The sequence below is a fragment of the Artemia franciscana genome, chromosome 2, assembly GCF_032884065.1.
Source record: "Artemia franciscana chromosome 2, ASM3288406v1, whole genome shotgun sequence".
Taxonomy (NCBI): domain Eukaryota; kingdom Metazoa; phylum Arthropoda; class Branchiopoda; order Anostraca; family Artemiidae; genus Artemia; species Artemia franciscana.
Genome location: NC_088864.1, coordinates 14,278,370 through 14,293,300, shown reverse-complemented (window position 1 = coordinate 14,293,300; position 14,931 = coordinate 14,278,370). Strand labels below are relative to the sequence as shown.

The window sequence follows — 14,931 nt, the reverse complement described above, 5'->3', positions numbered from 1 at the left end:
TTTGAAAGTTTCTTCCCGTTCCTCCGAATTATCTTAGCTACGAAAAAAATAGCCTGCATCTTGACTATTGTAGCATTTCTCATTACCTAATATCAACTCTTCATCTTCTTTATCCCAGGTCAAAGCGACCAAGTCTTATGAACTCTAAAAAAAAAAAAACGTTCAAATTTCATTTCGCCAACATTTTTATCTAGGTTACAATAATTATTTTGCACTAGTTAAGTTAATTACAGTCGTGCTTTACCTTTCCTTTTAATAGCATCTTATTCCATAAGCAAACTAAATTCGGGACTAAAGAAGTCTTGTGACTCACTTTTCTCAATTATTGATTGAGATTTTTTTTGCACTGAACTTATCGTTTTTTGCTCATTTGTCCTTTGCACAGTTTTTCCCATTCCCAATTTATTTTTTTTTTTCACTAAACTTCCCATTTTTTGCTCATTTTTGCAATGAATCCAACATCAGTTACTTTGTCCGTGAGTTAGAAGACTTTACTTCGTGCCTGGAGACCTAATTCCACAGGTCAATCTTAGATAGTAAGCCTTGAGTCAGAAATTGATTCAGTTTTAGACTATTCAGGACTCAGGTGTATATATAAACAGTCTAAAACATAGTCATTGTACGTGATTGGATGCTACTTTTGTCCAAGCTAAGTCCTGATATATAATACTACACAAAAATACAGGGTATCCGCAGTTTTACTACCAAAATTATCAGTTAAATACTATTAGGAATTAAATTAAATACTATTAAAATTCTCTTCGATTTAAATAATACTATTAAATACTATATAAATCACCTCGATGATCCAAATGAATCTTTTATCTGATTGGCTAAATCTTTCAGTATATCACATAGAGAATTGGTAAGGGATACTGCTTTGGTCTCTTCACTATCTCCCTTGGAATTTTCATCAAGGATAACAATCTGTCGTATGACCCTAAATAAAGTAGGAAAATTAGTAAGTAAGATAATCTAGAAACAACCATACAATGTTTTTCAACAATTGTAACTAAAGGAACAAACACATTTCTAAATTTATGATTCAAGAGAACTGTGTGAGATTTCAAGAAGCCGTCACTTCCTCTTAAACTAGGTTATTCACTGAAAATATTAAAACAAAAATTCGGTGGAGGGGGGGGGGGGTATTCTTCTTCAAAATTGTCCTTGGGTGAAACGATTTTGGACCTATTTCTGCCAGAAGGTCAATTTAGACAGAGGATAAAAAGAGAAGCTTCAATTGTGTTAAACACTGAAAGCAGCTTAAAACTAATGACTGCGAATTTTGCAGCACAAAAGCCTATTAGAAACATCCAAGTTCTGTTGACTTGAATGTCAGAGTCCAAACAGAATATACCTTTTTTTTATTGATTTTGCAGACCCAAGAGTGAGGTTTGTCTTTATGCTTGATGAGGCTGATAGTAATTTCGAATAGCGACCTGGATAGTCTCACAAGGCAACAAACTCGCATTTATTGCGTTTTTCTCCGCAATTAAATTTCTGATAGTTGACTAGAGCGACCCCTATAGTTTTGTGAATGTCCTAGCGCTTATTCTGCAATATTTGGATCAAAAGGGAGTATGGTGCCACACTTCAATTCCGACTTTTTCCGCGTTTTCACCAAAGATTACACGGTACCATCCTGCGATTAAGCAAGATAAGTCAACTATCATCCGCATTAGTCCATTAAAAAAAAAGATTTAACAGAGCCAAATGACACCTTTTCGTTAACAAACAGCACCAAGATTCTCCACCATATTTCTCAACTGGTTGAAATAGCTTTTCACATATTGATACCATCGTAAAAAAAAGTGCAAAGGCGAGTCTACAGGATGCAATCAGAATACAAAGATTTGGAACAAATCAAGATAGCATCAGTAACGTATTTCAATCCCACTCTGCAATACACAAGTCCTGTTTGTGCGACTTCAAAACAAAGGACATAATATTTCTACCACGAGTTTCAGTTGGCACAGAAACGAGCGTTGTTGATCATCGAAGCGCCAATAATTGCCCTATGAAAAAGAACTGGAAGTGCTATGGCTGTTTTTATTCCAACTTTGGTATAAAGCCCTGAACATAGTTTTGGAAAGTATTTGCTGTCTAAGATCAAGCACCGTGATATTTTACCTGAACAAGCACCTCCGTCAAGGATTAAAATCAAAACAATTAAGTTGTGATTAAAATTTTCCAGGGGAGGGGGATTTTCCATGGGGGAAGGATTCCACGAAAGCAGTATATATATATATATATATATATATATATATATATATATATATATATATATATATATATATATATATATATATATATATATATATATATATATATAAATATAAATATAAATATATATATATATATATATATATATATATATATACATAAATATATATATATATCTATATATATAAAAATAAGTTGTCTGTGGATGGATGGATGGATGTGTCAGGTGACGTCACCTGAAAAAACTGGATCAGGTGACGTCAAAACTGAAAAAACTAAAAAAAGGCAAAAACTACAAAAAAAACTAAAAACTAATAAAAAAAATAAAAAAGCTAAAAAACTAAAAAAACTATAAAGGTAAAAACCAATAAAAAACTAAAAAAAAAACTGAAAAAACTAAAAAAAGGCAAAAACTACAAAAAAAACTAAAAACTAATAAAAAAAGTAAAAAAGCTAAAAAACTAAAAAAACTAAAAAAAGGTAAAAAACTAAAAAAAAATAAAAAATAAAAAAAACTAAAAAAAAGGAAAAAACTGAAAAATAAGCTAAAATAAAGGTAAAAACCAATAAAAAACTAAAAAAAAAAAGGAAAAAACTAATAAATGACGACACTCAAAGAGAAAAAAAAAGGCAAAAACTACAAAAAAAACTAAAAACTAATAAAAAAAATAAAAAAGCTAAAAAACTAAAAAAACTAAAAAAAGGCAAAAACTACAAAAAAAACTAAAAACTAATAAAAAAGCTAAAAAACTAAAAAAACTAAAAAAAAGGCAAAAACTACAAAAAAACTAAAAACTAATAAAAAAAATAAAAAAGCTAAAAAACTAAAAAAAACTAAAAAAACTAAAAAAAGGTAAAAAACTAAAAAAACTAAAAACTAAAAAAAACTAAAAAAGGTAAAAACTAAAAGAACTAAAAAAGAAAAAAATAAATGACGACACTCAAAGAGAAAGCGACCAGGACAAAAGGAATGTTCGATTAGCAATCAACAAAGCACCGGGACACAGGGAGTATAAATGACGACCCGGGGGAAACAGGGGGATATAAATGACGACCGGGACAAAAAAACTAAAAAGAAAAAAAAACTAAAAACTAATAAAAAAACTAAAAAATCTAAAAATCTAAATAAGCTAAAAAAGAAAAAAAAAGGAAAAAAATAAAGGAGAAAAACAAAACTAAAAAACGAATGTATATACAGACCGGGACACCGGGATACAAATGACGACCGGGACCCGGGACACAGGGAATATAAATGACGACCGGGACACAGGGACACAACTACAACGGGGACACCGGGGGAAACAGGGGGATGTAAATGACGACCGGGACACCGGGACAGGGAATGGTCGATTAGCAATCACCATCAACAAAGCTCAAGGGCAATCATTAGAATCATGAGGTATAGATCTGAATACAGATTGTTTTCCCATGGACCATTATATGTTGCATGTTCAAGAGTCGGTAAACCTGACAATCTATTTATATGCAAAGACAATGGGACAGCAAAGAATGTTGTATATTCGCAAGTTTTACGTAGTTAAAACCATATATATATATCTATCTATATTCACAGGTGGGACATAGGGACACAACTACAATGGCGCGTAACTATTATGGCGCGTAACGACTTACGCGCGCGGGGGGGCTTGGGGGGGGCGCGAAGCGCCCCCACCAACTAGGTGTTGGGGTGGCGCGAAGCGCCACCCCAACAGCTAGTATCTATATATATATATGAATAAGCTGTCTGTGTGTGTGTGTGTGTGTGTCGAGTGACGTCATGTTTGTGTGTCGACTGACGTCATTACAAGGATTGAGCTGTATGCGTCATGAAGTTGTTTGTCGACTGACGTCATGTTTGTCAACTGATGAAATTACATACCGGAACACCGGGACACAAATGACGACCGGGACACAGGGAATATAAATGACGACCGGGAACCTCAAAGAGAAATTAAAGACTGGGACACCCGGACACAAATCACGACCGGGACACAGGGAATATAAATGACGACCGGGACATAGGGACACAACTACAACGGGGACGCCGAGGGCACAGGCGAGATATATAAATGACGACCGGGACACAGGGACACATCATTAGAATAATGAGGTATAGATCTGAATACGGATTGTTTTAAACCAAATTCACTTTAAAATGAAAAATTCCCTCCTCCCCCTGACAATTAACCCCGCAGGAAATCCCTCCAGAAAATGTTCCCCTAAATTTCAAATAGCTACATTATTTTTCAATTTAAAAACTATTTTCAAATTAAGTTGAATGGCTTATTAACGAAACTGTTGAATACCTTCTCAGAGAACTTATCAAAAAAGAAACTTTATAGTTTCGGAAGCTTCTTAGATGGCATTAATAATTCATAATTAGCTAACCTGTTAATAGAATATCGAGAAAATTTGAAGAATCTGACCAGAAGGGACAATCTTTGTTTTTAAGGGATGTCTCTAGTTTCAGTCAGCGCGAAAAGAATTAAGAGAACCTGGGGGAGGGGTGTTATACTAAAAGTCTTCGCAAGAATATAATTAACAACTTCTTAAAGTTTTTTCGAGATCGCATGAACAGCGTATTAATGCATGACGGACACACAGACAGACGGATATACATTCAATTATATACATACAGATACTAGCTTATCCATCTCCCGTTTATGCGATCTTAAGGAAAGGAAATTCAAGGAAAATCCCCCTCCAAGGGAAATTCCCCAGCGGAAGTTTTTCCACGAACCCCTCCACGCTTTTTCCGCAGAAAACTGTCCCCACGTCGTATTAACGGTCGTATTTTTTAATTTAAAAATATTTGAAGATTAACAACAGAGTTAATCCCAGACTGAATAAAGTTCTCCTCAACCCTACATTCATATAAATTACCTAACTAATTTATTTTGATTACACAAGTAGAGTCGGAAAAAGACATGTAAATAAAATTCATTTTAATATGGAAAATTCCCCCGGAGAATTTCTCCCGTGGAATATTTTCTCCACGTGTAAAACAAAGATAGTATTTTTAAATTTGAAAAGTATCGTTGAATCCCCAGTTTATTGAAACTAAAACTTTATAATTCCAAAAGCATGTTAGATGATGGAATCCATTATTTAACTATCCAGAGACCATGAATAATCTTACCGAAAAAAGTCAATTATTTGTGTTGACGAATATCTAATATCATCAGCACGAAACGTGTTAAGAGGGCCTGGGGATGGATGTTATGTCTAAAACCTTCACAAGATAGTAGTCAAAAACTTCTAAAGGTTCCTTGGCGATTTTAAATCTTAATATTTTATTCATATTTTAATATTTGGACTCGTGTAAGATGATGCGTAAGGGTAAGTGAGTTAGGTATGTGAGGCAATCACTGTCATATATATCGAAGTATCGAATATCGTCATATATATCGAAGTTATATCGAAAACTTATATCGAATATATCGAATATCGTCATATATATCGAAGTATAAAACTTACTTTTTAGCCAATATGTAGGATATGACTTGACTTCCCCGCTTTCTGCTTCTAATAAAAGGAAGAATCTTTTTCAATACACCTAGCCAATGAGATTTCAAATTGCTTAGCTCATTGAGTTTCTTATCCGTCATTTGCTCCACTGGGAATGATGATACATGTTTAGTCACTATATTCACAAAGATATCTAGCTTCTTTGAGTCCAGCATTTCGTTTTGTCCTGAAAAGTAATTTGAATCTATACCGTTGGAGTAGCAAAAGCAAAAGGAACTGGTGATCTTAACAACACTCTCCATTTCCTTTATGGTCAGCTTTTTTGTACAAAAGGAGGGATGTTTCATCTTATTTGAATCAGTTATATAAGAAATGTCAATCTGATTGATTGAGGAGAAAATTGCGATTCCTATTAAAGTAGCCAACTTTCAATAATCACACATTGAGTAACCCGTGGACTAAAGTCACAACAGCATTTTTTCACTCGGGGAGTAGTAGAAATTTGTAAATGAAACTTTCAGGGATGAAATTGAATGCAGATTAGGGTCTGGGAAGATACTCCCAGGTTCTTATATTTGTCCCTATTCAACTTCCAAGGCTTTAAGACTGTAATGAGCTACCTTTGTCTTCTCGCAGAAATGATATATTGATTTAAAAGTTTGTTTTAGTCTGCACCTCCAGAAATCTAGATCGGGATCTTGGACTCCAAATCTTGGCAAGAATTTGAGCAGAATTCAAAATGAAATTTCGATTTTGTTTGGCCTAAGTTAGATTACACTTAAAAAGATCTTTCAAACCGATAAGAAGGGGAAAAGAAGGTCTAAGGTTAAATGACCTTCCCTAACATATTTGGGATGTAGACCAATTTCTGAGCGCTTTAGTCATATAGTCAAAATGTCTCAGAGTTCACGAGCACCAATTTCTTGAAGGAGGGAAGAGGTCTCGGCAGAAACTTAAAGCTTCCCAGGTTTAATCTTGGACATAGCTAAATATATCTTGAATTTCACCCAAGTATGCGTACACTAAGGAACAAAAAATGTAAAAAAATGAGGCAATGTCAAGTTCGATGGCACTTTGATATCTTTGAGACATGCGGTGCTACGAGATGGAACTTGAGCCGAAAATAATGAACAGGATGATGTCTTTATACTCAGGGCACCAACTCTTTCCTCTAATAAGCATTTCCTAAAATATACAGGCAACTGCTCCAAGTCATAAAAATTAATTACCCTGAAGAAGAAAAGAGATGGAGGCGAATAACTGGAATACTTAAGAGGCTTTAATTTAGGTTGTAGATTGATTCATCAAAGTTTCATTTATTCAACTAAAGTATATATTTAAGAAATTAGTAATGGCTTCAATATGAATTTGCACAGGGTAAGATGTGTATCTAAAGTTGCCAACCCTGACAATATGTCACTGATACGAAGAGCAACGATTGTTCTTTTCATGAATGCTGAGCTTTCCCAACCCTGACTGGCTGCGTTCAGCCAACTACAGAGTAGTTAATGACCTTCAATTGGTCTTTTACTTATGAAGATGGCTGTCTTTAAAGAGTAATAATTCAGTTTAAACTGTGAGATTGCAGGAAAATAGTACACCCAACAACTTGCCCAGGGAACAAAAATCTTTAACCCCTTTTTAGATAAATCTACATATTCGTCTAAAAGTATCCACGACTTTAACACTTCAGTCTAGTTCATGGTCCCATTTGCAATTATGCCACACCACAGAGAAACAGAGAGACTACTTGCAACAAATCTTGTAGCTCAGAACTGTCCGTTCTTTATGCTCACTTAAATTTTCACAGAAAAGAAAAAATCCTACAGAATTTAAGACTTTGTTCTTCTTATGGTTTAAGATTTCATAGATGAAGTTTTTTTAAGGGGGGTTTAAGCACAGGGTTGTTTGTCTCTCCTTACAAAAATACGCCAAAGATGTAAACAGATAAAACTGAAGCATATTTTTTTTTTACCAATGAGTTATAGGAAAGTAATCTCTCTTTTTCTCTTTGACCACCTTTCTACCGAATAAAAGGACAACAGCAAACTAATCTCTCTTTGACCACCTTTCTACCAAATAAAAAAGCAATACAATTATATCAGTACAAAGTAACATTTCTTTTTCTCTTTGGCCGCCTATCTATCGAATATAAAACTTGACTTAATCGTCAGGTCGGGGTGGCATTGAGAGCGTAGTCAGACTTCTTCACAAGGGGCAGTCAGCAGCAAGGACCCTTGATTCTGACAGCGGAACTCCAAGCTAGTCTAAAAATGCCCTGCGACTGTCATTCCACCGGAACTTGGGCCTTCACCGGAACTTGGACTTTCTTCTGGGACGTTTCCAGCCGCTAATGATTGGTTCAATGTCATAAAGAATCTGAGTAGAGCGTCGGCAGGCAGCTGCAGAAGATATCAAACAAACGAGGTATCAGTTAGGCCGCCTGGTGTGAAAAGAGCGACTGGGAAGTCATACCTTCCAGGAGGTCATGGCTGACAAAGTATGTCCATCGAATTCACTCAATTCTTCGGAGCCACTTAGATTAAAGAGTATCGATACGGTGATGGCTCCACCTAGTAGGATAGAACAGACTGAGGCTCCAAGGATCTTCATTTTGGTAGCTCGTTTGATCATCCGCTTCTTCCAAACATGACTCAGTTTACTAAAGACAGCAGAGTTTCATACTTCTTACTCTCTATTTGGATGGATAGAATAACAAATTTATGGGATTAAAACAGGCTAAATAGTAACATCTCAGACTACTATGTTCTGTGGGTAAATCTGGTTTTAGAGCACCAACGGTAAAAATTAAACCACTGCATTTCGGAGAACGCAACGACTTATACTGATTTCAGCTCAAACACTGAATTATTTAACAAAAAAATTATTGCTAAAAGCATTATGCATATTGTCATTCAGTAGAGTAAACTACATAACCTACGAATATAAAAGAACATATGATTGGTCAGCTAGAAATAATCCACCATTCGGAATCAAATTTTACATTCTTAGGGGCATTAAGTAAGCTAATGTGAACAAGAAGAAAAATCAATGTAAATCTGGCGGTAGAGGTAAAAAATAAGGTCGTTAAAATGGATATTAGATGCTATAGTTCTGAGCAGGATGTGATTCTGTTTCCAAATTATCTTTGGCTTAGTTCTTGTTCTTTGGCTTACTATACGAATAGGACTCAATATTAAAGAAAGGATTGGCCGATAATCGAAACTTTGCTCTATACTTACTTAAGAGATCCAGAATAAACGTCCATGCTGGGCTGCATATAGCTTCAGCAAAAAGTTCATTCCAATTCTTCAGCATACTATCAGGTACACGTTTCAACAAATCTGGGTTAAGATTAAGTTTCTCAATTAACTGACAGGTATCTCCCAACAGCATCATGACAGCACCACCAAAGCTCAAAGTTCCAATTGACAGCTTATCAAATTCTTTTCTGAAATTTATCAAAAATTTACAGAATCAACTTTGACAGGTTTCGCAATTTGAAGTAAACAGAAGCTGACTTTATAGTGTTTTTTTTTTTTTTTTTTTTTTTTTTTTTAACAAATTTACCATTAATTTCAAGTTCAGAAAATCTAGTACAGCATCTAGCCTAGAAACAAAGTACTGTTGACCTTCTTTAGATAATAGAAAAGAATTTTTTTTGTCCTATGTGTTGTTTGCCTTTTTTGGTAAGAAATACATAATTGCTGATCTATTTTTTCTAATATATATATATATATATATATATATATATATATATATATATATATATATATATATATATATATATATATATAAAATGCTATTTTTGTGTCTCCTGAACGTGGTGAGATAATATATTTATTTAAAAAAAATATATATGACAATCCTCGAAGCGCCGAAATCGCATTTTGGAGTCATAAAACCAAAAGAAAAATCACAAGTAAAGTGAACAACTAAAAAACTGGAAAAACGATGCCAAAAATAACAATATCAGAATGGCAAAACCATTCATTAGTCAAAAATATTAAGCGGCAAAATATCAGAAAGCTCAAAAGGTAAAAACTAAAAAAAAACTAAAAAGGAGTGAAATAAAATATACGTTAAAAAGTTTAAAAGAGAACATATAAAAAGGGGGAGGGAATAAAAGAATCAAACGAACATAAAACTTGGGTATCACCAGTACCGAAAAAACAGAAAGAGGAAAACTAGCGGTTTATTTATCAGTAATGAAGGGAGCAAAGGTTTTTTTCTTACCTGGAGGTAAAGCAACGGATGGGGGAAAGGATAGGAACGGCTTCAGAAACAGTAGGTAGCAGGCGGTGTCTGGGTGGGGAGTGTCTTATGGGGAAAATGTTTTTCGTGCGAAGGTTTATTATTACATTTTTTGCAAAAGGGAACCACAACATTCCTCTCCTGTGCTCAAGAGTTTCCAGCTTGGCCTTTTTTTGAAGGAGCGAGTATGGTAAGCTATCCTAGCTTCTTTAAAAATTATTCTTAGGGCTCTTTTTTGAATGGATTCGATTTTTACTGATTCATCGCGGGAGATGCCAGGATGTCAAGCTCGATAAGCATGTTCAAGATGCGGGCGGACAAAGGAAGTATAGATCCTTAAAGAATGGGATGGGGAGAGGTTAAATCAAGGAGGCACACTCGTGCCTCTTTAAAGAGGCGAACCACGACAATGTTAAGCGATCTTCGGTTCCAGTGGTCACAGAGGGATGGGGAGGGATGCATTTCGTAGCCCGTGCTCCAACTAAGAAACCTGCCAAATTTCATCCCCCTCCGACTTTGCCTTCATGGGAGAATCCGGCCGAAAGTTTCGACCACACAACCCCCCCCCCCTTTAACGTTGTCCGATCGGGCTGAAATTCACAAGTTAAGGTCCCCTAGGGCCCAGGAGCTTATCCGCGAAATTTCAGCTGTTTTCCAGAAACCACACATAGCCACTTAATGTTCATGTTCTCCTTTTGTTTTTTTTTTCGCCACGCCTACAGGTCACAGCCGACATCGGATCTGGGTGTACGAAGACTCATTCGACGCGGAATTCTCCGAGTAATTTTGTTTGTAAGTTTCGTCGGAAAATCTTAACCCCCCGATTTTCTAGCTTAGAAAAACCCCATTTCCCCATAAGAGCCCATGTTAAGTTTTTTGTTGTTAAAAGTTACGAATTTCAACATTCAAGTACATCAAAATGATCAGCTCGACATGGTGAGACTGACTGAAAGCTTCAAAAAATTCTGTCTTAATCCGTAAAATTTTTATTTGAGAAAAATGACTGAAACCCCTTTTTTTCTGCCACGCCTGCAGGTCACAGCCGACATCGGATCTGGGTGTACGAAGATTCATTCGACGCGGAATTCTCCGAGTAATTTTCCTGGAAAGTTTCGTCGGAAAATCTTAACCCCCGATTTTCTAGCTTAGAAAAACCCATTCCCCCATAAGAGCCCATGTTAATATTTGAAATTCTTAAAAGTTATTTAAAAGTTATATTTATACACATGCAGGTATTTCAACTTCAAACATGCCCGGTTAGCTCAGTCGGTAGAGCGTGGGACTTTTAATCCTAAGGTCAAGGGTTCAAGTCCCTTATCGGGCGGTTTTTTTTCACAAAATATGAAAAAAACTTCGTTTTCATAAAGAGTTAAAGAGGCTGCGTCCCAAACTCGAACCTTAAAACGTACAGGAATTAGGAGAGGCAGTCCTAATTCCTGTACGAGGAGTACAGGAATTATTAAATTACATCCACCATGGATTGTAGAAAAACGTACAGAAATAATATGAAAAAAACTTCGTTTTCTTAAAGAGTTAAAGAGGCTGCGTCCCAAAGTCGAACCTTAAAACGTACAGGAATTAGGGGAGGCAGTTGGGGGGCCGCCGCCCCCCAAACCCCCCGCTTTTAAAGACTCTTTTGTACAGGTTTTTTGTTGTGGGGGGGCTGCCGTCCCCCTGACCCCCCGCTCTTGGCTTCGGAAAGGCCCTCTTTTAATTAACAAAAAATTGAAATGAATGAAGAATGGAATAACTTCGAAAAATGTTAAACACAAGAGGACAGGAGAACCATTGCGCCGAAACTAGTAATTAGTAACAATGAAGTTGACCACTCTATTTACATTTTAACATAATTATTGAAACTTCAGTCCTATACCCCAGATATATCTGTGTCTTCATTTAAATTACTTTGAGTTACATTTGCCTCTAATATTAAGTGGGATATCCACGTTAAAGATACTGCTCATAGAGCTAATGCGTCCATGTCTCTTCTTAAGCTCTTGAATAAATAATATGAAAAAAACTTCGTTTTCTTAAAGAGTTAAAAAGGCTGCGTCCCAAAGTCGAACCTTAAAACGTACAGGAATTAGGAGAGGCAGTCCTAATTCCTGTACGAGGAGTACAGGAATTATTAAATTACATCCACCATGGATTGTAGAAAAACGTACAGAAATAATATGAAAAAAACTTCGTTTTCTTAAAGAGTTAAAGAGGCTGCGTCCCAAAGTCGAACCTTAAAACGTACAGGAATTAGGGGAGGCAGTTGGGGGGCCGCCGCCCCCCAAACCCCCCGCTTTTAAAGACTCTTTTGTACAGGTTTTTTGTTGTGGGGGGGGGCTGCCGTCCCCCTGACCCCCCGCTCTTGGCTTCGGAAAGGCCCTCTTTTAATTAAAAAAAAATTGAAATGAATGAAGAATGGAATAACTTCGAAAAATGTTAAACACAAGAGGACAGGAGAACCATTGCGCCGAAACTAGTAATTAGTAACAATGAAGTTGACCACTCTATTTACATTTTAACATAATTATTGAAACTGTTTCAGACACAGAGCACACAAGCTAAGAGCTGGGGGCGGGGGTAGGGTAGCAAACAAAAACCTGTTTTGTATTCTTTGTTAATTAAAAGAGGGCCTTTCCGGGAGCCAAGGGGTGAGGGGGGCGGCAGCCCCCCACAACAAAAAACCTGTACAAAAGAGTCTGTAAAAGCGGGGGGTTTGGGGGGCGGCAGCCCCCCAACTGCCTCTCCTAATTCCTGTACGTTTTAAGGTTCGACTTTGGGACGCAGCCTCTTTAACTCTTTAAGAAAACGAAGTTTTTTTCATATTATTTATTCAAGAGCTTAAGAAGAGACATGGACGCATTAGCTCTATGAGCAGTATCTTTAACGTGGATATCCCACTTAATATTAGAGGCAAATGTAACTCAAAGTAATTTAAATGAAGACACAGATATATCTGGGGTATAGGACTGAAGAAAAGGAGTGAGGTTTCAAGGAAACATAGTAGCATTATCATAGATTTAGAGGGGTTTACTCTCATCTCTAAATTCGCAGCGTAATCTCCAATATCATTGAAAATACTCATAGCACGTTTCAATAACCGTTAAATCATCCACAAATTTTAAGCTTTCAGGAAATTCCTTACCAAGGCTATTTATCATAAAAGAGAAAAGGAGATGATTTAGGAGTGTACCTTGGGGTACTCCATTGTGGACAAGGGGAGGGGGACTGCAATAAAGATTCTGATATTTAACTGTCTGTGATCTATTGGATAAAAAGGAAGCAACCAATTTAACCAGGAAAGGACCAACAATGAAATCAGTTAAAAGTATATAAACTAGAATAATGTGGTTAACAAAGTCAGATGCTTTTTGAAGGTCAATGGAAGTTAAATTTAGCCAGCAATTAGGTTTTTCAAGAATCCTCCCAATTGATTCGATAAGAAAAACAAAGTAATGGGAAGTAGAAGTGGATTTGAGGTTCCCGAATCGTCTCAGTTCAGTAAGAGGTAGAATTTTTTTATTTAGCCAATCTGCAAGGAATCCTTCATATAGTTTAGAGAACATAGGATTGAGTGAAATAGGACAACACCTTCAAAACCAGGTTTTCCGTATTTCTTTTTCAATGGGGTTATGAAACCCTGTTTTCAAATTTACGGATATTGGCCAGACTCAGCAACCTCATAGAAAAGAGCAGACAATGACTCTGAAAGGACTGGAAGCACTAATAAGAGGAAACGGGATATCTAAGGGACACACACTTGTTTTTCGTAGTTTCCAAATTCTTCTTTTGATCTCAGCCGGAGATATGGAGGGGGATGCAAGTGGGAGAATATCAGTAGGTAATTGATAGGATAATGCCGGAAGGTTCAGGACGATGGAAGCACGGAGCTTGTTAAGATTATTAGCAGTAGTTCTGGGGATTCAGATAGGTTGAAATCAAACTGGCCTAGACTCCTACAATACTAGAGCCGAAGTTTATCAAATAATCAAGTATTATTAATAAAATCAGATGTATTTCAAATGTGATTGTCCTTATTTTTGAAAACTAAAACCCAAATTTAAAAAATGCTCAAATATCATTAATAAAATCAGATGTAATTAAACCATGTCTGTTCTTATTTTTGAAAACTAAAACGCAAGTCTACTAAATGTTCAAATATTATCAATAAAATAAGATGTATTTTAAACCTGGATATTCTTGTTTCTGGAAACTAAGAACCCAAATTTATTAAACACTCAAATATTATTAATAAAACCAGACGCATTTTAAACGTGGGTGTTCTCATTTCTGAAAACTAATTCCAAGTTTATTAAATACTCAAAAATCAGACGTACTTTAAACGTGGATGTCCTTATTTTTGAAAACTAAAACCCAAGTTTATTAAATATTCAATATTATCAATAAAATAAGATGTGTTTTAAACGTGGTTGTTCTTATTTTTGAAACTAAAACCCAAGTCTATTAGATTTTCAAATATTATTAATAAAATCAGATGCATTTTAAACCTGGATATTCTTATTTCTGAAAACTAAGAACCCAAATTTATTAAACACTCTAATATTATTAATAAAACCAGATACATTTTAAACGTGGGTGTTCTTGTTTCTGAAAACTTACATCCAAGTTTATTGAATACTGAAAAATCAGAAGTATGTTAAACGTGGATGTTCTTAATATTGAAAACCAAAAACCCAAGTTTATTAAATACTCAAATATTATCTGAAAACTTAAATCCAAGTTTATTAAATACTGAAAAATCAGAAGTATGTTAAACGTGGATGTTCTTAATATTGAAAACCAAAAACCCAAGTTTACTAAATACTTAAATATTATTAATGAAATCAGATGTACTTTAAACGTGAATGTTCTTGTTTCTGAAAACTAAAACCCAAGTTTATTAAATGCTCAAATAACAGGTTTATTAAGTACCTAAATATTATTTGTCGCAGAATTCCAAGAAAGGTCCAAAAGTCTCAACAAAAAGGTCCA

At 35.4% G+C, this 14,931-nt stretch overlaps 1 protein-coding gene across 1 annotated transcript in view; it reads right to left on the bottom strand.

Moving 5' to 3' along the window:
- Nucleotides 1-14,931, bottom strand: part of LOC136037637 (E3 ubiquitin-protein ligase listerin-like) — a 158,488-nt gene that overhangs the window by 53,754 nt on the left and 89,803 nt on the right. Inside the window, exons 11-13 of the mRNA XM_065720347.1 lie at nucleotides 8,934-9,142; nucleotides 5,701-5,917; nucleotides 800-940 (exon numbers count right to left, since the gene is read on the bottom strand). Coding sequence (XP_065576419.1) covers nucleotides 800-940; nucleotides 5,701-5,917; nucleotides 8,934-9,142 — 567 coding nt within the window. The remainder of the gene's footprint in view (nucleotides 1-799; nucleotides 941-5,700; nucleotides 5,918-8,933; nucleotides 9,143-14,931) is intronic.